This window comes from Diospyros lotus, chromosome 1, assembly GCF_014633365.1.
Source record: "Diospyros lotus cultivar Yz01 chromosome 1, ASM1463336v1, whole genome shotgun sequence".
NCBI lineage: Eukaryota > Viridiplantae > Streptophyta > Magnoliopsida > Ericales > Ebenaceae > Diospyros > Diospyros lotus.
Genome location: NC_068338.1, coordinates 39,024,256 through 39,048,121, shown reverse-complemented (window position 1 = coordinate 39,048,121; position 23,866 = coordinate 39,024,256). Strand labels below are relative to the sequence as shown.

At 36.8% G+C, this 23,866-nt stretch overlaps 1 protein-coding gene across 1 annotated transcript in view; it reads left to right on the top strand.

The window, feature by feature from the left end:
• The window catches only part of LOC127805532 (phosphatidylinositol 4-kinase alpha 1), a 48,299-nt gene extending 24,709 nt beyond the window's left edge, over window positions 1-23,590 (top strand). The window contains exons 10-26 of the mRNA XM_052342294.1: window positions 1,012-1,170; window positions 1,365-1,547; window positions 2,165-2,698; window positions 2,798-3,157; window positions 5,072-5,286; window positions 6,453-6,636; window positions 6,784-6,920; window positions 7,048-7,201; window positions 9,270-9,536; window positions 11,260-11,337; window positions 11,436-11,477; window positions 18,363-18,535; window positions 18,623-18,818; window positions 19,179-19,319; window positions 21,950-22,158; window positions 22,458-22,619; window positions 22,706-23,590. Of these exons, the coding sequence (XP_052198254.1) occupies window positions 1,012-1,170; window positions 1,365-1,547; window positions 2,165-2,698; window positions 2,798-3,157; window positions 5,072-5,286; window positions 6,453-6,636; window positions 6,784-6,920; window positions 7,048-7,201; window positions 9,270-9,536; window positions 11,260-11,337; window positions 11,436-11,477; window positions 18,363-18,535; window positions 18,623-18,818; window positions 19,179-19,319; window positions 21,950-22,158; window positions 22,458-22,619; window positions 22,706-22,964 (3,453 nt within the window). The 3' untranslated portion in view covers window positions 22,965-23,590. The remainder of the gene's footprint in view (window positions 1-1,011; window positions 1,171-1,364; window positions 1,548-2,164; window positions 2,699-2,797; window positions 3,158-5,071; window positions 5,287-6,452; window positions 6,637-6,783; window positions 6,921-7,047; window positions 7,202-9,269; window positions 9,537-11,259; window positions 11,338-11,435; window positions 11,478-18,362; window positions 18,536-18,622; window positions 18,819-19,178; window positions 19,320-21,949; window positions 22,159-22,457; window positions 22,620-22,705) is intronic.
• The last annotated feature ends 276 nt before the right edge of the window (window positions 23,591-23,866 follow it).

The window sequence follows — 23,866 nt, the reverse complement described above, 5'->3', positions numbered from 1 at the left end:
AGAAGTTTAAAATATGAGCTTATTTGGTGAGGGGGTTGGGAGTGATATTGCAATTATGGCAAGGCTGTTGCTGTATTTTTTCTCAGAAGAAAATTGGCATGACATTCTACTGATTGATCATTTAACCTTTTCATCTCTAGGAACTGGTGATTCCTACCAGATGACTGCAGTTTAAGTATGCAAATTATGAATTTGGTTAGTACTTTTGATCACTGTTACCAGAGAAATACCCTCTGAAATTGCATTTTGGAATGTATGTTCTTAACATGGTACTGTTTTTGTTCAAAGATGAATTTAGTGATTTGAGTTATCCAGATACTTTCCAATTGATTTCTTTACAATGAAAATTAGATATAATAAAGGAAAATTATAGAGAATGGTGTTTTGATGGGTCAAGTTGGTCACTAGTGCTCTTAGATGTGTGATTAGCATGGAAAATAGTAAAAATCAATATTCTAGCATAGACTTGAAGGGTTCTCTCTTAAGAAAACTCTAGATGCAATTGCAATTTATATCAATTTGTAAGTACTTCTACTACCTTCTTTTGCCTGACTTTATGGTGTTTAGGTCCTGGATGTCTGTGGAAAATGGACAACTGTACTTAAGAGTAGGAAACTGCATAGCCTTTCATGTTAGATCTTCTATTGTGCCATGTTTGGCCTTGCTGTCCTTGAAGTGATCTTTTTTTTTTTTTTTGTTAAGTTGTCCAAGATAGAGAGTTAAGACCAAAACACTCTAAACTTGTGCTATTTAAATTTGAAAATACTGAATTAAATGTAATATCAATTTCTTGGGATTCTATTCTTGTTTTTCCTCTGTTTATATTCTTTTTTCTTTTTCTGTTTATTTTGTTGTGTTGCTTTGTGCCCTTTTCTTTTTGGTTTATTGAGGGCTTTCTCGAAGGTGGTGTTTATACATATGTATATAATTTTGTCATTCCTGCACCTCAACTATTTTTCTTTTGGGCTTTTCTTGTGAACCTCACTGATCTTTAGGAGTGGGTGGGTGCAGGAGGATCGAACAACTGGGACTGGCAATGAAGCTGAGGTTAGAGAGTTCACTCTATCTGCACATGCTTGTTTTCTCATAAAAAGTATGTCTCAGAGGGAGGATCATATTCGTGATATATCTGTTAACTTGTTGAATCGGCTTAGAGATAGGTTTCCACAGGTAAAGATTCTAATTTCTTCTACTTATCTTTTGGCTGGCAAATCTATGGTCAGTTTTATTGGCAATTACATTGCCTTTGGGCTCTTGTTCTTTCCCTTCTTTAGCTTTTCCTTTTCAGTTTTGCCAAGTTAAACATAATTCTCTGTTGGTTTAACGTCTTAAGTACAGCTAAACAACTGGATATAATCATGCAGATCCTTTGGAACTCTTCCTGTGTGGATTCCCTGCTATTTTCAGTGCATAATGACCCACCTTCAAGTGTGGTTCATGATCCTGCATGGATAGCAAATGTTCGCTCTTTGTACCAAAGAATTGTTCGAGAATGGATCATTATTTCACTTTCATATGCTCCATGCACTAGCCAGGGTCTTCTTCAGGTATGTTGACCCTTAGCAGTTCAAAATCAGTTTTCAATTACCTGTTTGTCTCTTTTCTTCCCAATACTTTTGAAGATTTTGGCAGTAGGCTGGGCCCTCATTAAGCACTTGGAAGTCAAGATTACTTTCTTGCATGATATCTCTCTTATCAACACAAGAAGTATGCTATTTTTTTTTTTCATCCACAAAATGGTATGTTAGTGGATGATGATTTTCTGTTTCTCTCAGGATGTACCTTCATTTTTTGGAACAGTCTCTTCACTTCTTTTGAGAGGATCCCAGAAATAGTTTGGGTCATTTTGGACAAATGAATAGACTCTTCATAATATTTTGCATATTTGGTCTCTGAAACATAATAAATTTTATTTGTGGTGAACTGTCCTAGTGACCTTATTTAGTTGTTGAGGCTGGCCTTATTGATGTTTTACATTGTCATATGGACTCTGGGCTCGTCTAGTGCCTAATGTTGATTTTATCATTGCCTCTTGTGATCTGTGAGACACCATGGTTCTGGCTGATCCTTTTCATTTCAATGTTTGTCATTTCCCTAAAAATAATAATTTTTTTCAATTGATTTGCTCTTGTTTTCTCATTCCTTTTCTGAATTACATCACCAGGAAAAGCTTTGTAAAGCAAACACATGGCAAAAGGCGCAACCTGCCAGTGATATTGTTTCTCTCTTGTCTGAGATACGGATTGGTACTGGTAAAAATGATTGTTGGACTGGAACAAAAACTGCAAATGTTCCTGCAGTCATGGCAGCTGCTGCTGCTGCATCTGGAGCTAACTTTAAATTGATGGAGGCTTTTAACTTGGAGGTGCTTAGTACTGGCGTAGTTAGTGCAACGGTCAAGAGTAACCACGCTGGAGAAATTGCAGGCATGAGAAGGTTATATGAAAGCATTGGTGGAATTCAGCCTGGCACTTCACAAACTGGCCAAGGGCTTGGTATTAGCCTTCAAAAATTGAAATCTGGAGTGTTTTCTCAGCAACCATCTCCGCAACATGATCCTTTTAATGAGATTATGCTGACCAAGTTTGTGCGCCTACTTCAGCAGTTTGTTAATGTTGCAGAGAAAGATGGGGAAGTGGATAAATCATCATTTCGTGAAACTTGTGCCCAGGCTACTGCGCTACTGCTTTCAAATCTTGTAAGCATACATCTCATCATCATGATTGTATTTTGTTACTACTGAAATTTTTATTTAATCCTATTATTTGTTTTGTTTAACATGGTGGGTGACCTTCAGGGTTCTGATTCAAGGTCTAACATAGAGAGCTTCTCACAACTTTTACGTCTTCTTTGCTGGTGCCCGGCTTACATTTCCACACTCGACGCAATGGAGACTGGTGTATTTGTTTGGACATGGTTAGTTTCTGCTGCTCCTCAATTGGGATCTCTTGTTCTTGCCGAGCTTGTTGATGCATGGTTGTGGACAATTGATACCAAAAGGGGACTTTTTGCATCAGAAGTGAGATATTCTGGTCCTGCTGCAAAACTAAGGCCTCACCTTGCCCCTGGAGAGCCAGAGATGCTTCCAGAGAAGGACCCTGTTGAGCAAATAATAGCTCATAGACTTTGGCTTGGATTTTTTATAGATCGTTTTGAGGTTAGAATATCTCAACTTTTAACACCTTCTAAATCACAAAAATGCAGACACAGCTTTGATTTGTTTACCATAGATACTGTTGGATTACTAAGAAATGGTTCTTACTATTTCCACACTTTTTGCATTCCCCGCATTATATGGTAGAGTTGAGGTAATCCATCATTGCATTCTACAATTATGAAATTCTTTTATTTTTCAGGTATAATCTGTCAGAAAATTCTGAAGATCAATCTTTTCCTTATGAGGTCTAGTTCAGGAACTAGGATAAATTGTTTTAGTGAATGCTACCTTTATTGATTGTCTTCCACTGATGGATTTTGTCCATTTTCATTTTTCATCCACAACACATCCGATCTGTGTCTGGTATAACATTGGTAAATTTATAAGCAGATTGAATTATTCTACTGCAGATATTAATACTTAAATGATTTTTCTAGTGTAGACATGGGTGCTCATGAGGATGTCACGTATAGAATTAAGGCAGGTTGGCTAAAATGGAAAAATGCATCGGGGGTGTTATGTGATGGTAAAATCTCATTAAAACTGAAAGGAAAATTCTATAGGACATCCATAAGACTAGTCTTGTTGTATGAGTCAGAATGTTGGGCAGTCAAATACCAGCATGAACAAAAGACGAGCGTAGCGGAGATGAGGATGCTAAAATGGATGTGTGGCCATACAAGAAAAGATAAAATCAGAAATGAGGTTATTCGTAATAAGGTAGGAGTAATGCCAATTGAGGAGAAGATGAGAGAGATTAGAGTAAGATGGTTTGGTCATGTGAGAAGGAAACTAAGAGACGCTCCTGTGAGGAGAGTTGATGAAATGGAACAATTAGTCAAAAAAAGTTATAGAGACAGATCCAAGAAGACTTTGGGAGAGATATTAAAGTTTGATATGAAGTGTATGAGCCTAAATGAAGATATGACAAAATACAGAAATACATGTTAGTCTATAATTCATGTAGCTGACCCCACATAGTGGGATAAAGGCTGAATATGTTGTTGTTGTTGTAGACATGGGTGCTCATGCTTGACAAGGTCAGGTTATCATAAAAGTTGCTTTCTCCTTGACAATTTTGTGAACTTAATAAAATATTGTGCCTGCTAGATTAAATGGATGTCAAAATATGGAGCTGTTAATGTTGGAGAATGCCAATTCTATTTGTTTTTGATAAGTTGATTTCTGTTTGCTAGTGCATAACGTTGCCTTAGATATTGACAATGGACACAGAGATACAGCAGTAATCCTTTAGCCCCATCAGAATGTGATAACTTATATGGTTCATTAGCCTGAGCTGAACCTGCACTACCTTCGAACATGAGAAACAAGAAAATAAATTTGCTTTTTATAAAGTAAGGAATCACTCTGTTCAATATTTGTTTTAGAGATTCTTTTTGCATTCACTGTTGATTACATTTAATATTGAATATCTCTTAAAACCTATGGATTAAATGTGTAAATTTGGTTAAATTATTCATGGACCTTCAGTTTTCTTGCCCTGTCCTGGACAAATAAAGCTACTTGCATCAGACTTTTAACCTGCACAGTGATAGAGCTGTATTGTCAACCTGATCACTTTAGATATTCCCTGACTTGCCTTTATTTATTTATTTTTTCGGCGAGGGGGCTTTATTTGGCATTGGTGATGCTTTTACTTCTTTCACTTTGAGCTTTGTAGCATTCTGGCATCTCAACATAAAAAGCCTAAGTTATGTATTTTATCTTTTAATTACTTAAGACATGTTTCAGGAAATTTCCTATCTTGTAATGTCTTTTGTATTGAAATTGCACTGGCTTTTGATTTATAACTAAATTAAACTTTAATTTTTCTAATGAGTTGGTTACCTTCTTCCTGTGCCCCCCTTCCTCCCCCCAAAAAAGGAAAACTAAAATATTTGTTCTCTTGCACAGGTAGTCCGGCATGATAGTGTTGAGCAACTCTTACTTCTTGGTCGGATGTTGCAAGGGACCACTAAGTTTCCCTGGAACTTTTCACAACATCCAGCTGCTACTGGAACTTTTTTCACCTTGATGCTGCTTGGGCTCAAGTTTTGCTCCTGCCAGTCCCAGGGCAATCTCCAAAGTTTCAGAACAGGGCTTCAGCTGCTGGAAGACCGTATATATCGGTTGTTAATTTTTTATCTACAATTAGCTTAAGCATCTCCAATGCATTTTCTGTACATGTCTTAACTTATGGGTTGAGTTTTCCAATTATGTTTTGCATTATCTCTGTCACAATTTGCCATTTTCTCCTGTCATTATCCCTTGTGGCCATGTACTCATAAACCAGAATTTGTCCACATCCAATGGGACTATTATGATGGACTCCCTGATAGTTGTGCATGTATCCACATGCATATTTGGATGGATATGCTTTCTGTCCACAGATTATGGCATGTGCATTTGCAGCCATTGGTTTTTGCATCTTCTTTGAATCTTTTGCCTGTTCACCTAACCATATATTGATGCTCAATGTTGCAGCCTTTGGTTTTTGCATCTTCTTTGAATCTTTTGCCTGTTCACCTAACCATATATTGATGCTCAATCACATTGAACGTAATCCAATCAACATGTATAACTTTTGTCATTGCTTGAAATGTTATTTGTTTCTGTTTTACTTGCACTCTGATTACTTAAATGTGCTCACACGCATGCGCTTATGTATATATGTTCACGTATTTGTTTGAATGTGACAAGAAGTTGGCTGTGAGCTATTCTTGTTAACTTTTGTCATTACTTGAAATGTTATTTGTTTCTGTTTTACTTGCACTCAGATTACTTAAATGTGCTCACACGCATGCGCTTATGTATATATGTTCATGTATTTGTTTGAATGTGACAAGAAGTTGGCTGTAAGCGATTCTTGTTATCCATACATATTTTTTCTTTTTTGAGTCAATTGCTAAGTTGTGTGGCTAGATCTCTTTCTACTTGTGGGATGTGTGGTGTGTCATCATTTGGTTATCATGCCAAATATACCATGTTTGGCTTAATAGTGTAATTGTTTTCCCAACAAAATGTTCTTGATATAAGAAAATTTCCAATGTAGTTATCGCTTTCTTCTTTGGAATTGCAGTTGTCCAAAACATATGAATTTTAGACCAAAATACAGACTTTTTTTCTGATTGATGTCTTCAACCACATTTCCCTTTTCTTCTCTCTCTCTCTCTCTCTCTCTCTCTCTTCTTTTTAACATCACTAACATTCACTTTTATGCTTGTTTCTAATTTTGTTTTATGAAATATTATTTTATGTCTGAAAATTGAGACAGGTCCTTGTGTCCATGTTACAGGGCCTCTTTAGGGTGGTTTGCTCATGAGCCTGAGTGGTATGATCTAAACAACGGAAATTTTGCCCAGAGCGAGGCTCAGTCTGTTTCTATATTTGTTCACCATCTTTCAAATGACCATATGGAGGCTTCTCAACTTGATCCAAAGGGCCGGGGACGTGAAAATGGGAGTTCTTTGATTGATTTGGTAAGAATCTATCAGTACACGTGGAACCTACAGCTAATACTGTTTTAAGATGTGTCCGTCCAGAAGTGGTCTTATTTATTCTCCAGATATTTTCATTTTCCATTAGCGTATCCTGTTTATCCATAATAACTTGTTGATTATCTGCAGAAGGACCAATATCACCCTGTTTGGGGTCACATGGACAACTATGCCATGGGGAGAGAAAAACGGAAACAATTACTTTTGATGCTATGCCAGCACGAGGCTGATAGACTTGAAGTTTGGTCACAACCTGCGAACTCCAAGTAACCATCATAAATGCCACATTCTTCTTTTCTTTCTTGTTTTTATTTAAATTGAACTTATTGATCTTATGTTCAAGGATGATAATACAATGTATTCACACTGTGTCATTGCATTCACATGTTTCAGGGAAAGTGCATCTTCTCGCCCTAAAATTACCTCAGAAAAATGGATTGAATATGCCCAAACAGCATTTTCTGTTGACCCTCGAATAGCTTTATGCTTGGCCTCAAGGTTCCCTACAAATACTTTCTTAAAGGCTGAAATTACTCAGCTGGTTCAGGTATGCTGTTCTGTCTTGACTTAATTGCTGCAATTTGGAAATTTAAAAGTAAAAGATCATAAATTAAAATTTAGTGATACAGAGGTCAAGAGAGTGGCAAAATCTTTAAAAGTAAATTTGATGCAGGAAATATGTGAGGGCAAGCATTGTTAACAATGGTAAGTTTCTATTTTGTGAGTTGAGATCATGGGTTTGAGTTATGGAAACAGACTCTTTACAAAAAGCAAGGCTAAAGCTGCATATGAAAGATCAATCTCCTAAAACCACTATTGCTACTTCCTTCCCTCTCATCCATGAATAACCGAAAACCACCTCCTGTTTATTGCCCCTATGATATAAATTTGTCCAGCATCATTGCCAAGCAATGGTAGAACCATCAATAACCATCCACAAAGCACACCCGTCAACAGTTCCATATCAAAATTCAACACCACCACATCCATCTTCCCAAATGCCTGGATATAGAGGCAACAATTCTGATTTTAGTTCTCAAATTAAAATGCTCAGACTTGAAGTTACATGGAAATTCTTAAAATGAAGCAATCACGAGAATAAGTGTTATCAGGATCCTCCCAATAGATATTGGAAACTCTATACATGTCTCTTGTTTAAGTAATTTTAGGGCTGAAATACTGACGAGGAATGTAATCTAGCTGCTGATGGGATTATTGTTGCTCTGACTTATTTACGGTCAGTGAATGAGTGTGTACTCTGGCACTTGAAGCAAGTCCTTTCTTGTTTGTCGTATGAAAAGAATAATATTCTTTATCAATTGTTGGTTTTGTTTAGCCTACCATTTTTTGATTTGTATATCCATATTTGTGTTGAACAGAAGGCTTTATTTTAAGTTATAACAATTTAGAATTGGCTACATGATACTTTTTCTAATTCTTCATTGGAGGCCATAATTAATTAATCTATTATCATCATTCCTGAGTTTACTGTCCTCAATTTCACATTTTGTGAGTGTATAACTCAGCTTCTGTTGATTATTCAAGTTGAACATGACACTGTATCCCAATGTTGGCAGCACTTTTGTACTAATTTGTTCTTGCTGCAGCAAACCAACCGCCTTTCTTACATCTTCTCTTGAAATGCTCTGCCTAGATCCAGAATTCCACCATTGTTTGCATTGTAACTCAGGCTGTTCGTCTGCCCTTCCGTCTTGATTTTTGCCCCTCCTCTTTATGCTCATTTGGTTAATTTGTATGCATCATACTTCTGCATATACATGTTTATATATAATTGTTGCTTAACAGTGAATATCTTTGAGCATGCGTCCATCAAAAACACTGCATCTTTTAGTGACTCCATTAGCACTTTACTACAATTTTACTCCATTATTATTGTTGCTCTTGTGCTATCTCTATTTATCTTTTCTTCTTATTTCTTCTCCACCCCCTAAATGATGGCAAACAAAAATACAACTCAATCAGATACTTTGTCAAACAATATTAAATCAAGAATGCTAAGGGCCTGTTAAGTTGTAGAAAACATTTTCTAATTTTTAAACTCCAATTTTCTATTGAATGGTTGAATCTCCAATTAGCAAATGGAAAACTTCATTTTCTAATTTTTCAACTTTATACTATGAATTGGAAAATATCATAAAGATGTTTTCTAAATTTTCTAAAAATGAATGTTATTGCTTTTTGAAACATAAAATGTTAGTAAATGTTTAGTTGTAAAATTGGAGTTGCAAACTAGAAAATGTTTTCTACAACTCAACAGAGCCTAAATATCTTCAGACTCCAATGTTCAATTTTGAAATATTTCTTTCATTATAGGTGCTTTAATGTTTGGAGTGTTACTGCAGCCCATTGCCAAGCGTTTTTGAGTGGTTTTCCACTTTGAATTAATCCAACTTTAGTCACCATCTCGTCAATCAGTTTTTCATATGAATTGATGGAGGGATAATACTTGTCAAGATCCTTACATCATTATCTAATTTGAAAACACACCTTTTGCCTTTCTTTTATTAGATTCTGTGCCCTCACTTTTTTTGGGGTCTTATATTCACTTAAGTGGACCTTATTCATTGGGCTAACTGAGGGATTATCTATTTCAGTCACATATATTGGAGCTCCGTTGCATACCTGAGGCATTACCATATTTTGTTAACCCAAAAGCTGTTGATGAAAATTCACCTCTCTTGCAACAACTGCCGCACTGGGCTCCTTGTTCAATCACACAGGCCCTTGAGTTTCTTACTCCAGCATATAAAGGTCATCCACGTGTGATGGCTTATGTTCTCAGAGTTTTAGAGTCTTATCCTCCTGAGCGAGTAACCTTTTTCATGCCACAGCTAGTACAGGCTCTACGGTATGATGAAGAGGTGCGTTGTCTTGTAAACAAGATATTTGTATTTATACATAATATGCTCCCCTGTATCTGTTGTCCCCTTTAGTATACTCCATCTTTATCTCATTTACTCATATTACAGCTACTAACAGTAACCTGTTAGAATGAGCCCTATAGCTACATGGGCTCAGGTATGGGTCAGTGTGGACATGTGCTCATGTGTTAAGACTTATCTAATTCTCTCGTTACGGGACAAACATATGGATAAATTATGGAGTACAAAATACTGTGTTTTATTCAACATAAAATGTGCTTATGAAGTAGTAGAAAACCTCTTATGCATAGAATGGGACACTTTAGTTTTATAGAAAAATTTACTACACATACTTTCTGAGTATGTATCCAACAGACCTTGTAGGGACTATCCTGTTTTCTATCCAAAGTAACATGTCTGCGACATGGGTACTTGTACAAATTAGAAGAGTTCATGCAACATAGATTTTGCCTATATCATCCATGGATGGGCTTAGCCAAGAGGATTGGTGCTTACACTCGGTCATATAATGTTCCTTGTAACTGTTTCATCTGGAGTTATTTGGTATTTCCATTACAGGCTAATTTTGAGAAAATTTGAGGTTAATTTTCTATCAATTGTATTCAATAATGTAGCAATCTATTTCTCAAAACTGAAAATCTACTCAAAAACATATCAAAATTATAAGTCAATGTCTCAGTTTATCAGTTGATGCTGAATACTGTGGTGGAACATGGTTTTAGTTATTACAACTATTCACTGCTAAATTACAGTTTCAAAATTCGGATTTATCAAAAAGACACTTAATTGAAAGATTGTAATTGTTTCTTTTAATGTGCTTTCCACTATAGGACAAATTTAACTTTGCAGACAGAGCAAGATCTAAAAGGGGCAAAATGAAAATTTTAGCATTTTAAATGTTTGTGGATAAGGGCATACACCAATCTAATGCTGTGCCTTTTTATTAGGTTTAAGTTGTCTTGGGCTTTGTATTATGATCCATTGAAGGGTCAAATGTGCTGACATGCAACCTTACCGAACTTGTTAAGCAATTCCTAGAGATTCTTCATTGTAGATTAGGGTGGTTTGCTAGAGTAGGTAATAGTGATGTCAGAGTTTTAGAAAATGATGCAATGAAGAGTAAGTACCTGGCATAAAGGAAGAAATGTACCACGAAAATCAACAACATGAAATATCACCAGTCTTTGAGCTCATAACATATGCTTTTTGATCTACTTTACATTAGTAAAGAAGGGTGCGATCAAATTCAGTGATGGGAATTCACAGAAATGGTTGGAACGGTAAACATCCGACAGTCCAACTTCTTGTATTCAGACACCTAGATAGTCATAATAGCTGTTGATGTGGCTATTTTCTTCTCTAGGAGGTATTAAGAACAAATATTGGAATCATCATTTCTAAGGGTTGAATTGTTGGGCTATAAGAGAACTGCAGTGGAATATTTAACCTCCTACATGCCTGTGCCTTATTCTTTTGTAGGAGCTGATATTGACCTCACTACCCAACCAGTCATAATCTGATATGATGCTATGCCCCTTTCTTAAGTTTGGACTCATCAGGCTCTATAAAGCCATTTTGTGATTGCTTTTAATTAGGTTCCAACCTAGTCTAGCACCTAGGTCACAGTTACTTATACAACCATTACTGTAGTTGCTTTCTTTATGCTGTGTAAGTTTCTGATGGGTAATTTCTCTATTTACAGATGTTGGTAAGAGGTTACTTGCTTAGAGCTGCTCAACGAAGTGATATATTCTCTCATATTCTGATATGGCATTTACAGGTGGTTTCAATTTTTGTTTGGTTGTGTAACTACAAAAAATGGCTGGGTTTCTTGTTATGGTTGGTAATAGTGTTCTATAAAATCTTTTGCATGAATAGGGTGAGCAAGTAGAACCAGGAAAAGATGCAACTGCAGGGAAGGTACGTCTACGCAGAAAATACTAAAAAATCATCATTATCCGGTGCTATGGAAAATTGTTAATTGTGTTTTCTGTGCGTGCACTTTTTCAACGTTGTCCCTTTCTTTTGTTTGTGTTATATATAATTTGCTACCGATTTATGAGTCATGCATGATGATGTTAATGGGGGTATTCTTCTCTAAGCTAAGTTTCTCCACTGATCAATGTTTTACTAAGCTAGGATGCTTATCATAAAAATAAAACAAATTAAGTTATGAAGGTTATGGCTATCAATGGATCAAATCTGTTTCAAATCCAACCCACAAAATCCAGTTCGTTTATTTGCAGATTGAATCCAGATTCAAGATGGACTAGATCCATTATAATTGGGTTGGATTTGGATCAACCCAATCAAATTTTGTATTACACCAAATCCATTATGTAAATACCTTACTAGAAAGATATTCTCATAACCACTAGCTACTTGTAGAAAATCAAAACAAAGTCATATATTTTTAAATTTTAATATTTAATTTCGGATATTATATATTAAAAATATTTTTATATTTTTTTTTATTAAAAGTGTTGTATCTAAAAAATCAATTTTTATATTATTGTTTAGAAAAATGTTTATGCTTAAAAAATATTTTATATAAAAATATGTTTATTTAAAAAAAAATTTATGCTTTAAAAAGGTAAACTAAAAAAAATAGCAATTCTTATAAGTATGTTTTTTTGCCAGAATGGTGAAATTTTAGTTCTAGTCTCAAAGCAAAAAATGATTTACCAAAATCTTTTAGGTAACTCGTTTCTTTACATGTTGATGTAAAGATTTTTTTCTTTAACAATATTTTATTTATTTTTTATATTTAAACACTGAAAAATAAATAAAAAATTATACATTCAAACAAATGGAACCTTTATTTTATGATTTTTTTCATTCTGCATTTATGGGTACAAATGGCTCATTATTTTATATGAATTTTTGTACAAAAATTATGTCTATATGTTGTTTTTATCTCCCATTGTTCTCCAAAAACTTTACTTTTTTAACATATATAAGTTGATGGTTGAAAAGATGATTTATTACCAAAAATAAGACTAAGTCAGGTAGTGTTGTCTATAGCATGGATCTGGATTGGATCATGGATCCAAATTAAAGGTTGTCGGGCAAATCTTGAAATCTTTTGTCTAGTGCTCCCTGAAATAGATTTAAGTTGTCACGGATGAATAGAATAGGCAAGTGTGAAGACAGGGAACTACTGGTACAAGGCACCAATGGGAAAGGGAAGGAAAAAAGCACACATCACTCTCTCTCTCTCTCTCTTTCTCAATATCCAATATCCCTACAAATTATTTATATGACTTGTTTCATCATTCACAATTAACTTGTACAACCAGGAAATTCAAACGGAATCTTTTGAATATCATTTTATACCTACCATAGTTATTGATTTATGTCTTAACAAGAAAACTGCTAGACCATTCCATCTCCAGTAATCCAATACGTGGGCATTTTCAAGTTCTTCTACAATTTATTTGTTTAGCCAATACATGGAGACTTGTTTATGCCAGATCTTATGCATGCTTTGAATTGATGATATTTGTGATGTATGGCATAAAATTATATGCATGCTCCTTTAAAAAAAAAATCCAAAAGAATAAAGGAAGAAGGAATAATGCTTTCAGAGATACAGGAGGTTATTGCTAGAGAATTCACAATTACATCTACTTTTATCATATTAACCAACTTTAAGGTCTGTCTGTACACTGTCACCATTTGGATTGCCAGCTTCAAATTACTCAAATGTAATTTGTTAGAATTATTAGTATAATTGTAATTATTATATATGTGTGTTATTTGTAATTAGGTTAAGCCCATAGATGTTTAAGACCCATTATGCCTATTATAAATAACAAGGTAAGAGAGACTGGTCTCTTAGGTTTTTCTCTCATAATTATTTTCTCACATGGTATCAGAGCCATCGGTGAGAAAAACCCTAGTCATCACTGTGTATCTTTTTCCAGCGACCATCAAGCTCTAGCCGTCATCGTCACCGTCATTGCCCATACTAGAACCCCACTATCTGGCCACCACTTGATAACACCGCCACCACCCTAGGGTTCACCGCCACCAATTCGACCGACTGCAGAAGAATCGTCGTCGTTGGATCACCCACGTGCTGCCTCCGCCTCCATGCGTCGGTGCGTGACAGCGTATCCACCTGTTGTTTTTCTCCAGCTTCTCCAGATCTGACCTCTAACGACCCCTAAAGCTACTTCCGGTGGCAAAGTCCTTGTCATGTTTGATCTCAGTGACGCAATTTCTGCTGGTGCTACTCCTGCTCCGATTTTTGCCTTTGTCGTTGCCTCTATTGCCTCTCAATCCTTTACTGTCTCCAATCTTGAGGCGGCCAATATTACCACTGTCAAGTTGATAGGGTCTGCCAATTATCTCTCATGGGAAGCCTCTGTCAGAATGTGGTTCAAAGGACAAGGCCAAACGGATCATCTTACCACAAAGGCTGAAAGTGTGTCAGAAGCTAATTGGGCTAGATGGGAACAAGTTAATGCCCAGTTATGTAGCCTTTTATGACAGTCTATTGATCCGTCCATCATGCAACTCTTTTGCCCCTTTGAAACTTGTGTTGATGTCCAGTTATTTATCCAACGTTTGTATGTTGTGGTCTCTAATATCAAGAATCTCAAGCAGGAGTCGTCCATGGAATCTTATCTGGGGCAGGTTCGGGCTCTCATGCAAGAATTTGATGTTCTTCTTCCTCTCACTACGACCCACATCGAACAGATTGCTCAACGTGAAAAGTTTTTTATGGTTGTTGCTCTCTCTGGGCTGAAACCAGAGTTTGAGGCTATCAGCCATCAAATTTTGACCAGCTCCGCTAGTCCTACAATGAAGGACTCTTTTAAACGATTGTTGAATATGATAGGTGCGCATGATATGTCCTCTTCTTCTCATGTTGTTCTTCCAACTGAATCTTCAACTTTTGTGTCTCAAGCTTTCACCATAAGAGGAACTAGAGGACGCAATAATGGTCGCCCACGTCCACAGTGTATCTTTTGTAAGAAACTGGGTTATCTTGAGGACAAATGTTAGAAGAAACATGGTCGGGCAGCTGCTCCACCTACATTATCTACCAGTGCAACTTATGTATTTTAGAGCGATCCTAGTCCTGCTCAATCTCCACCAGGTTTGCAATTGGTACCTGTGTCTACAGCTGAGTATGATGCCTTCTTGAAGTTCCAGGCCACCCAGCAGTCTCATCCTGGTAATCTCGTTGCTTGTGTTACTCAAGTCTAGTATGTTAATCCTTAGATTATATATTCTAGCGCCACTGACCACTTGTGTGGTAATGAACTTTTTTTCTCCTCACTCATTCTGATATCTTGCCTACTGTTACCCTAGCTGATTGTACCAGAACTATAGTTAAAGGGATCAAGCAAATCACACCCACCTCGTCTTTCTCATTAGATTCTGTTTTATATGCTCTTGATAGTCCTTTTAATTTGATTTCAGTTAGTCAACTCATCAGAACCCTTAACTGTTCTGTTATCTTTACTCCTACCTCTGTTCGTGTTCAGGACCAGGGTACGGGGCAGACGATTGGCGTCGGGCGTGAGTCAAAGGTTCACTATCATCTTGTTGTGCCTAGTTTGTCGGTAGCTTGCACTAGTGTCGCTTCTCCAGTTCTTCTCCACTATCGTCTCGGTCATCCCAACCTCTCCAAGCTGAAGAAATTAGTTCTTAGTTTGTCTTCATTGTCCATGTTTAATTGTGAGTCGTGTTAGCGTGGTAAACACACTCGTAATTCTTTTTCTCGTCGAGTTCATAATAGGACTGAGGCTCCCTTTTTCCTTGTGCACTCTGATATATGGGGGTCCAGTCGCATCAATTCTACTCTTTGTCTTTCATATTTTGTTACTTTCATTGATGACTTTTCTTGTTGCACTTGATTGTTTCTTATGAAGAGTCGGTCCGAGTTGTTTTTATCTTTCAAACATTTACTGTTGAAATAAAAGCACAGTTTGAAGTTTCTATACATGCCTTACGTAGTGATAATACCCCCGAGTATTTTTCTTCTCAATTTACTACATTTATGACTGCTAATGGCATGCTGCATCAATCCTTTTGTCCTTACACACCTTAACAAAATGGTGTTATTGAGCGTAAGAATCGTCATCTTATTGAGACTGCACGGACGCTCCTTTTACATGCCAATCTTCCCACCAAATTTTGGGGCAATGTTGTTCTAACTGCATGTTATCTAATCAATCGCATGCATTTTCAGCATTACAGGATCAAATTCCTCATTCCCTTTTGTTCCCTACACAACCGCTTTATTCTGTTCCTCTTCATGTTTTTGGATGTATCTGTTTTGTGCATTCTTTTTCACCTGGATAGGATAAGCTTGTTACAAAATCTTTCAAGTGTATCTTTCTCGACTATTCCCGATTGCAGAAAGGCTATAAGTGTTACTTTCTTGACCTGAACTATTATCTTTTGTTTGCTGATGTCACATTCTTTGAACAACAGTCTTTCGATTCGATTACTCAGCCTGATTCACAGTCTTCACCAGGTTTTGTCTGTTCCTTTTTCTTTTCTTCCGCTGTCCTCATCAGGTCTGTCTGTCTCCTTTGTGGCGCCCACCGTGGCACCAACCCTACCATTTTTCGGTCCACCTTTCACTGCTCTTCCACTTCTTACATATCACTGTCATCCTCTTCGTGGTACCGACGCCAGCATTCCTCTAGCTCAGACTCTCCAGACTCGCTCTCTTCGTCTGTGGTCTCTCCTACTCTGGATCCTGAGCCCAACAATCTCCGTGTTGCTCTTCGCAAAGGTACACGATCTACTCATAATCCCCATCCTATTTGTAACTTTTTATGCTATGACCATTTGTCTCCTTATAGTGTCTTTGTTTCGAGTCTTTCATCTGTTTCTATTCCTAAAACCATAGGTGAAGTTCTGTCCCATCCTGGTTGGCACCAGGCTATATTAGATAAGATTGATGCCTTATATTGATGCCTTACATTCGAATGGTACTTGGGATTTGGTGCATTTATCACCACGAAAGACTCCCGTTGGTTGTCGGTGGGTATTCATTCCCAAAGTGGGTCCTGATGGTCAGGTGGAACGTCTTAAGGCCCGCTTGGTTGCCAAAGACTTTGCATAGATCTATGAGTTGGATTATAGTGATACCTTCTCTCATGTTGCGAAAATGGCCTCTGTTCATCTCTTTCTCTCTCTGGCTGCCACGCGTCATTGGCCACTCTATTAGCTTGACATTAAAAATGCCTTTCTTCATGGTGATTTGTAGGAAGAGGTATATATGGAGCAACCACTTGATTTTGTTGCTCAGGAGGAGTCCAATGCAGTCTGCAAACTCAAGAAGTCTCTCTATAGTCTAAAACAATCTCCACGAGCGTGGTTTGGCAGGTTCAACACTGTGGTTCAAACCTTTGATCTCACTCGAAGTGAAGCTGATCATTCAGTTTTCTATCGTCATTCTTCTTTCGTATGTATCTACCTTATTTATGTCGATGCCATTGTTATCACAAGGAGTGATCAGGTTGGAATACAGAAGTTGAAGGAACATCTACATCAGCACTTTCAAACCAAAGACCCAAGTCGACTTCGGTATTTCTTGGGTATTGAAGTTGCTCAGTCAGGAGATGATATCTCAATTTCTCAGAGGAAGTATGCCCTTGACATCTTAGAAAAAACTAGTACGGTGAACTGCAAACTAGTTGACACCCCAATGGATCCGAATGTCCAACTTTTGCCGAGACAAGGGGAGCTTTATTCAAATCCTAGAAGGTATAGGAGACTAATAGGCAAATTGAACTATCTCACAGTCACTTGTTCCGACATTGCTTTTACTGTGAGTGTAATTAGTCAGTTCCTCAGTTCTTCATATAATTCTCACTGGGATGCTGTTATTTGGATTTTGAGATATATCAAAAGAGTGCCAAGTAAAGGGCTACTCTATGAGAATAAGGGACACACAAATATTTGTTGTTATACAAATGCAGATTGGGCAGGATCTCCTTCTGATCGTCAATCAACCTTTGGGTATTGTGTTATTGTGGGAGGAAATCTGGTTTCTTGGAAAAGTAGGAAACAAAATATAATAGCTAGATCTAGTGCAGATGTAGAGTATTGGGCTATGAGTAATGCAACTTGTGAGTTCATCTAGCTTAAACAATTTCTGCAGGAACTTAAGTTTTGTGAAGTGTCCCCTATGAAGTTTGTTTGTGATAATCAAATTGCTTTACACATTACTTCTAATCCAGTGTTCCATAAGCGGACTAAGCATATTGAAATCGACTGTCACTTTATTAGAAAAAATTTGGTTGAAGGTGTTACTGTTATAGAGTTTGTTAACTCCAATGATCAACTTGCAGATGTCTTCACCAAGTCTCTAAAGGGTCCTCGAGTGGAATATATTTGTAATAAATTTGGTGCATATGATATCTATGTTCCAGTTTGAGGGGAAGTGTTAAAATTATTAGTATAATTGTAATTATTATATGTGTGTTTTATTTGTAATTAAGTTAAATTCGTAGGTTAAACCCATAGATGTTTAAGACTCGTTATACCTATTATAAATAACAAGTTAAGAGAGCCTAATCTCTTAGGTTTTTCTCTCATAATTATTTTCTCACATAATTCATTTGATCATTTATATCTACAGTTTTTTGGAAGGAGTCTTGCTTGGCTACATATCTTAGGATTTCCATTGCATTATCTATTTCTGCTATCAGTCTTCATAACTTGCAAGACAATATATCTTTTTTATTTTGTACTGAAATCATTTTGGCTTCATGAGGTTTCTCCAATATTAAACTATTCGCTTTAATCACTTCAATAAATATTTCTTCTTTTCAGAATAGTTCATTTCAAGCGCTATTGCCTGATGTTAGGAAACAAATAGTTGACGGGTTCACTCCCAAGGCTCTTGACGTGTTTAAAAGAGAATTTGATTTCTTTGACAAAGTGACTTCTATATCCGGTGTGTTATATCCACTGCCAAAGGAGGAACGACGTGCTGGCATCCGGAGGTAAAGTTTCTACCTTGTGAATGTGTGTGGAAATTTTACTATTTCTATGTGACTAGAGGATAGATTTTGATCTTCCTTTGAAAATAGGGAGTTAGAGAAAATTGAAATGGACGGAGAAGACCTTTACCTGCCTACTGCTCCAAGTAAATTTGTCAGAGGTATTCAGGTTGACAGTGGAATACCCCTACAATCAGCAGCAAAAGTTCCTATCATGATTACTTTTAATGTGGTAGATCGGTATGGGGACTTAAATGATATAAAGCCCCAAGCTTGCATTTTCAAGGTAACTCTTTTTAGCTATTTGTTGACATCATTCTTTTGAAGTAAAATAATGGTGACCTTAAGAGGAGAGACTTATCAGATCAACCAAATTTGCTGAACTGGTTCTTTCTTATATCTTGTAAACTAGATGAAAATGAAAAATTGTTTGTTTCGTTGGTATCGTTTAATAAATTGCCAACAATCTACAAGGATGCAGGTTGAACAATCAAATAGCTAGAAGCCTACAATTTCTGAATTCTGATGTTTTTAATAGGAATTTTTGAAGTAGAAGAAATTGAATACTCCCTTCTCAAAAGTGTACCAGCTTTTGCTTCTGCCTTTTTATCACATATATGGGTAAACTGAGTTGTATCTGGTGTAGGTTGGAGATGATTGCCGACAAGATGTTCTTGCTTTGCAAGTAATATCACTCCTCAAAGACATATTTCAAGCAGTTGGACTTAACCTCTATTTGTTTCCTTACGGAGTTCTTCCTACTGGCCCTGAGCGAGGAATAATTGAGGTGAGTTGTTTTACTAGATTTGAAGTTAGAAATCTGTTTATGTAGATCCTTGGAAACTTCCAGATCACATATTGTATTTGAATCACACAAATGTACTACATGGAAGATTATATTTTTCTGAGTTATCTTCATTACCGGGACCAAAGTTTTACACTCTTATATCATCACGGTACCTAAAGAATTTAAAGTTAAAAGGTTAGATCTGTGCTATTTAATTTAACTACAGTATGTGGTATGCTTTGGTATGTGTGACACATGCTCATTTGCAGATAGGCTAATGGCAACTATAGAAATTTCACATGCTGATTTAGATTTGAATGAAGTATAATTGTTCTATCAACCTGTATTTTGATACCTCCAAAACAACTGTTTTTCTTTGCTGAGTTTATTGTCCCACTATTCCAGTACTTGCGTGGAAATCTATGTATACTTCTATAGTTATATGACGCCAATTCCCAGGTTTCATGAACCCATGTCATCTTTTCACTTTTCACCATCCTTAAATTATGTAGTCAGTTAATGTCTTCTACACTTTTAGTTATCCTTTGGTTTGATTAAAAGGTTAAAGCAGTAAAATCATAAAAAAGGAACTTATTCCAATAACCATCTATTAGCTGTTATCGGCAGTTTCTTGCAATTCAGGTGCAGTGCACCCACATTATTGGTAGTCCTCATGTAGTTTTTTCTTTTTCTTGATTTCTAATAAATATATGTTAAATTCTCATTCATAGCATATAATGATACTGATCGTTAATCAAAGAGTAATATGATTGATTTGAATTTTTATTTTTGTTAGGATTAGGAATTTAAATTTAATCATGTCCTTGTTTCTATTTTTAATGGACTTGGCCTGTTTGCACGTATATATGAATTGATTAAATGAACCTTTCCAACTCTGTAGGATTTGTTTTGAACATGGAATATTGAAGTTCTCTTTGTACTGGTTTCCGCTGCCTCTAGTTCTCTTTCCCCCCCCCCCCCCCTCAAATTCTCTTCTTTCTTCCTTCTCTACATCTCATCCTTTTTTATTTCTCCATTATCCTTATTCTATATCCCTCGATCACGCATATGCCCTGTTACTTGAGTATTAATCCATCAAAATTGCAGTTTACATTAAAATTATTAACTTCCATTAGATAGCAATTTCAAACAGTACGTATGTGTCACAAACCTGGAAGTGACAAAGTATGCAGCCTACTAATTCGGTATGAATTAGAAGGTTAGTAGGGATCTTAGGAGAAGACGAAGCAAAGGAGAGAGAAATTTGAGAGAGAGAGAGAGAGAGAGAGGAGTAGCCGAGAAAGAGAATAAGATTCTTCTGATTTTTCATAGCCTCTACAAGCTGGGTCTAGAGGGTATATAAGCCTCTAGCTTGGGGTGCTGCCACAGCAGATCCCACCTCTAATAACTAACTCTTTTTGTCTTTTCCCAGGCCCTTTACACGTGGACCCTGCCTCTAAAATATCCTATCTTCTTACAGCTATCATATTCCAACAACTACAATTGCATAAAGTAAATAAAAATATAACAACATATAAAAGGAAAGACCACTAAACAGATTCACATCGGCTGATGTCATGCCATTGTCACCGTGTGCGTGTCTGTCACTTGTGCACTCACCTGTAGTATTGAAAATCAAGCTTCTAGCTTTTGTATTGAGAAAGCCAACTCCCCTACCGATTTACCGAGACAAATTAATAACTAACTACAACTTTGGTTTTCAGGAAGGTTTGGTTATTTAAATAATAAAAAAGAACATTGTTTTCTTGGTTGGTGCCCTAGGTGTCACGGTCAGACACTTACCATCTAACTCAAAATGTTAGGTTGTAATGTAGTGTTGTCCACCTCCCTTATATGATCCAAGCTCTCTCCTTTCTTGTCCAACTTGGGTCTGACAATCTCCTACTCAAATTTGCTCCACCTTAAAGTTTGTCAGATCACCTTGTTTACTCCCTTGGAGGGCTTTTATGAAATCAAATCAAGAATTAGATCATTCCAATACTACTTTTATCATGGATCAAGCACTTAACGTCCTAACCAAAAACTTGAAGTGGTTCTATCTACTTCCTTTTCATGGCTCAAGATTGCTCTGTGACAATAGGACTTTTAAGAAATTGGTCCTGCATGGAAACTTTGGATGAATATCTTTTAGGATTCAGCACATTGCTATGGGAGTATGGAGGATTCACATATTCAGTTGTTTGAGCAAAGAAATTCTAAGCCAGAAATCAATGTGAGTTAGGCCTTAACGAGAAGGTAATCTTCTGTGGAAGACACCAGAAAATTGAATATTATTGGATGAAGGATGAAGGAATCTAAAAGAGAGAAACAATGAAGGATAGATACTCTTTATTTCATTAAGGGGAAATAATTAATCTTGGTAATCATGTGCACTCCGTGGTTAAAGCAATTTGATTGCTACCTCTACCTTATATTTCCCATATCTATCTGGTGGGAAATATATGAATAAAGAGCAGTCATATGAGTGGAGCAGGCATTGCCTCAAGTTAATGCTATGACATAATTTTGCTCTTTGTGGATCTGATAATAAGAAATGTTTCTGCATGGTTAGCAATTTGTTTCATACTTAGCTGCTTGTCCTGAGATCTAAGAGGGCATTTTATCCACAGGTTGTGCCAAATGCTAGGAGCAGAAGTCAGATGGGTGAAACCACTGATGGTGGCTTATATGAGATTTTTCAGCAGGATTATGGACCTGTTGGCTCTCCTAACTTTGAAGCTGCTCGTGAAAACTTCATCATTAGCAGCGCTGGTTATGCAGTCGCTAGCCTCCTGCTTCAACCAAAGGATAGACACAATGGAAATCTTCTGTTTGACAAGTATGCTTAATGAGTTTTTGGATGATTTATGCTAACAGAATCGTTGGTGCAGCTTTGAAACTGACTTGGTGCCAATTTTAGATCTTACTTCTTGTTGCCAGAGATCACTGTTTCAACCAGTGCTATTGCCACAAATGTTTAAAAATTTTGTTTATGGTTTAAACTAAAACGCAGAGAAACTTTTATTTATGTCTAATTCTATTGGCAACATTTAATTGTATGGAACTCTGGGTCAAACGTAATCTGGTTGATTTTAGTAAATTTTGCTGTAAATAATGGCATTGTTTATGTTATTGCAGTATGGGCAGGCTTGTTCACATTGATTTTGGTTTTATCCTGGAAACTTCACCGGGTGGCAATATGCGATTTGAAAGTGCCCATTTTAAGTTGAGTCATGAGATGACTCAATTGCTTGACCCATCTGGGGTGATGAAAAGCGACACTTGGTACCTGTTTGTGAGGTAAAGGGAGGTTGTTTTCTCCAGAATCACTTGTTTTCTGGTGTCTACATGTCAATTCTCTAATGTTTTGTTATGCTTCTTCATAGCTTATGTGTGAAGGGTTACCTTGCCGCACGTCGCTATATGGATGGCATTATCAACACGGTGTTGATGATGATGGACAGTGGATTGCCTTGCTTTAGCAGGGGGGACCCCATTGGAAATCTTCGCAAGAGATTTCATCCTGAAATGAGCGAGCGTGAGGCAGCCAACTTCATGATCCGCACCTGCACTGATGCCTACAACAAGTGGACAACCGCTGGATATGATTTGATACAGTATTTACAGCAGGGGATTGAGAAGTGAAGGGAGTTCCAGTGTCTCTTCACATGCTATGTTGATTTATTGTTCATATGCCATAGCTGCAATTTTTCCCGAGGGATTACCACCACAAAAGCATGGAGAGAGTGGTATAGTCGGCGAACATGGAAATCGGTTGTTTGTAGCGGTGCTGTGGGATTCCTTGTGAGGCTTTGTAAAAAAAAAGAAAAGAAAAGAAAAATTAGTCTGTCTGTAGATCCCTACTTAGCAATGAAATTTATGTTGAGTTGCAGCCAGTAAATTTGTTATTTTCGGGTTGTTAATATTCAATGGTTTTAGGAGCAAATAGGTGCTAAAACTTTGAAGTGGAGATTTAGGTTTGCCAATATTGGAGACGGCAGGCTTCGTATCGTTTTATGGGCGCATGGTTTGCATCATATGGTATCAGTGTTCATTGCATTTGATTTTGGGGAGTTTGGTTAGAAAATTCTTTGTTGACTGAATATATAGCCCATACGGCAAGATTTGCATCACGATTTGGGTATGATCCACAAATATATCCGTCATATATGATACCATGTATTAACTTTGACATAACAGCGTGAGACCTAACTAGTTACAATGTACCCATTGAATAATGCAGTTTGGTATGGTACTTTAATATCGAGAAATATTTTGTTGTAATTATGTTTACCATAATATGGTGGGTGGGGATCATGGGCAAATTCTAGGGTTGCATTTGCAGTGTTCGTGTTTTGCATTGCCCCGTATTCTTGGTTACCGTAGAAATCTCGTAAATTTAGTGATCGGATAATGGTGCTAAATCTCTTGTGCATTTTGGTGCTCATCTACTTCACATCTCTAGGAATTTTGGGAAGTTGTCAAATTTGTATGCCTGGACAATGATAGTACTTTTGAATGGCAGCGTGACAATTGTCCAAAATGAA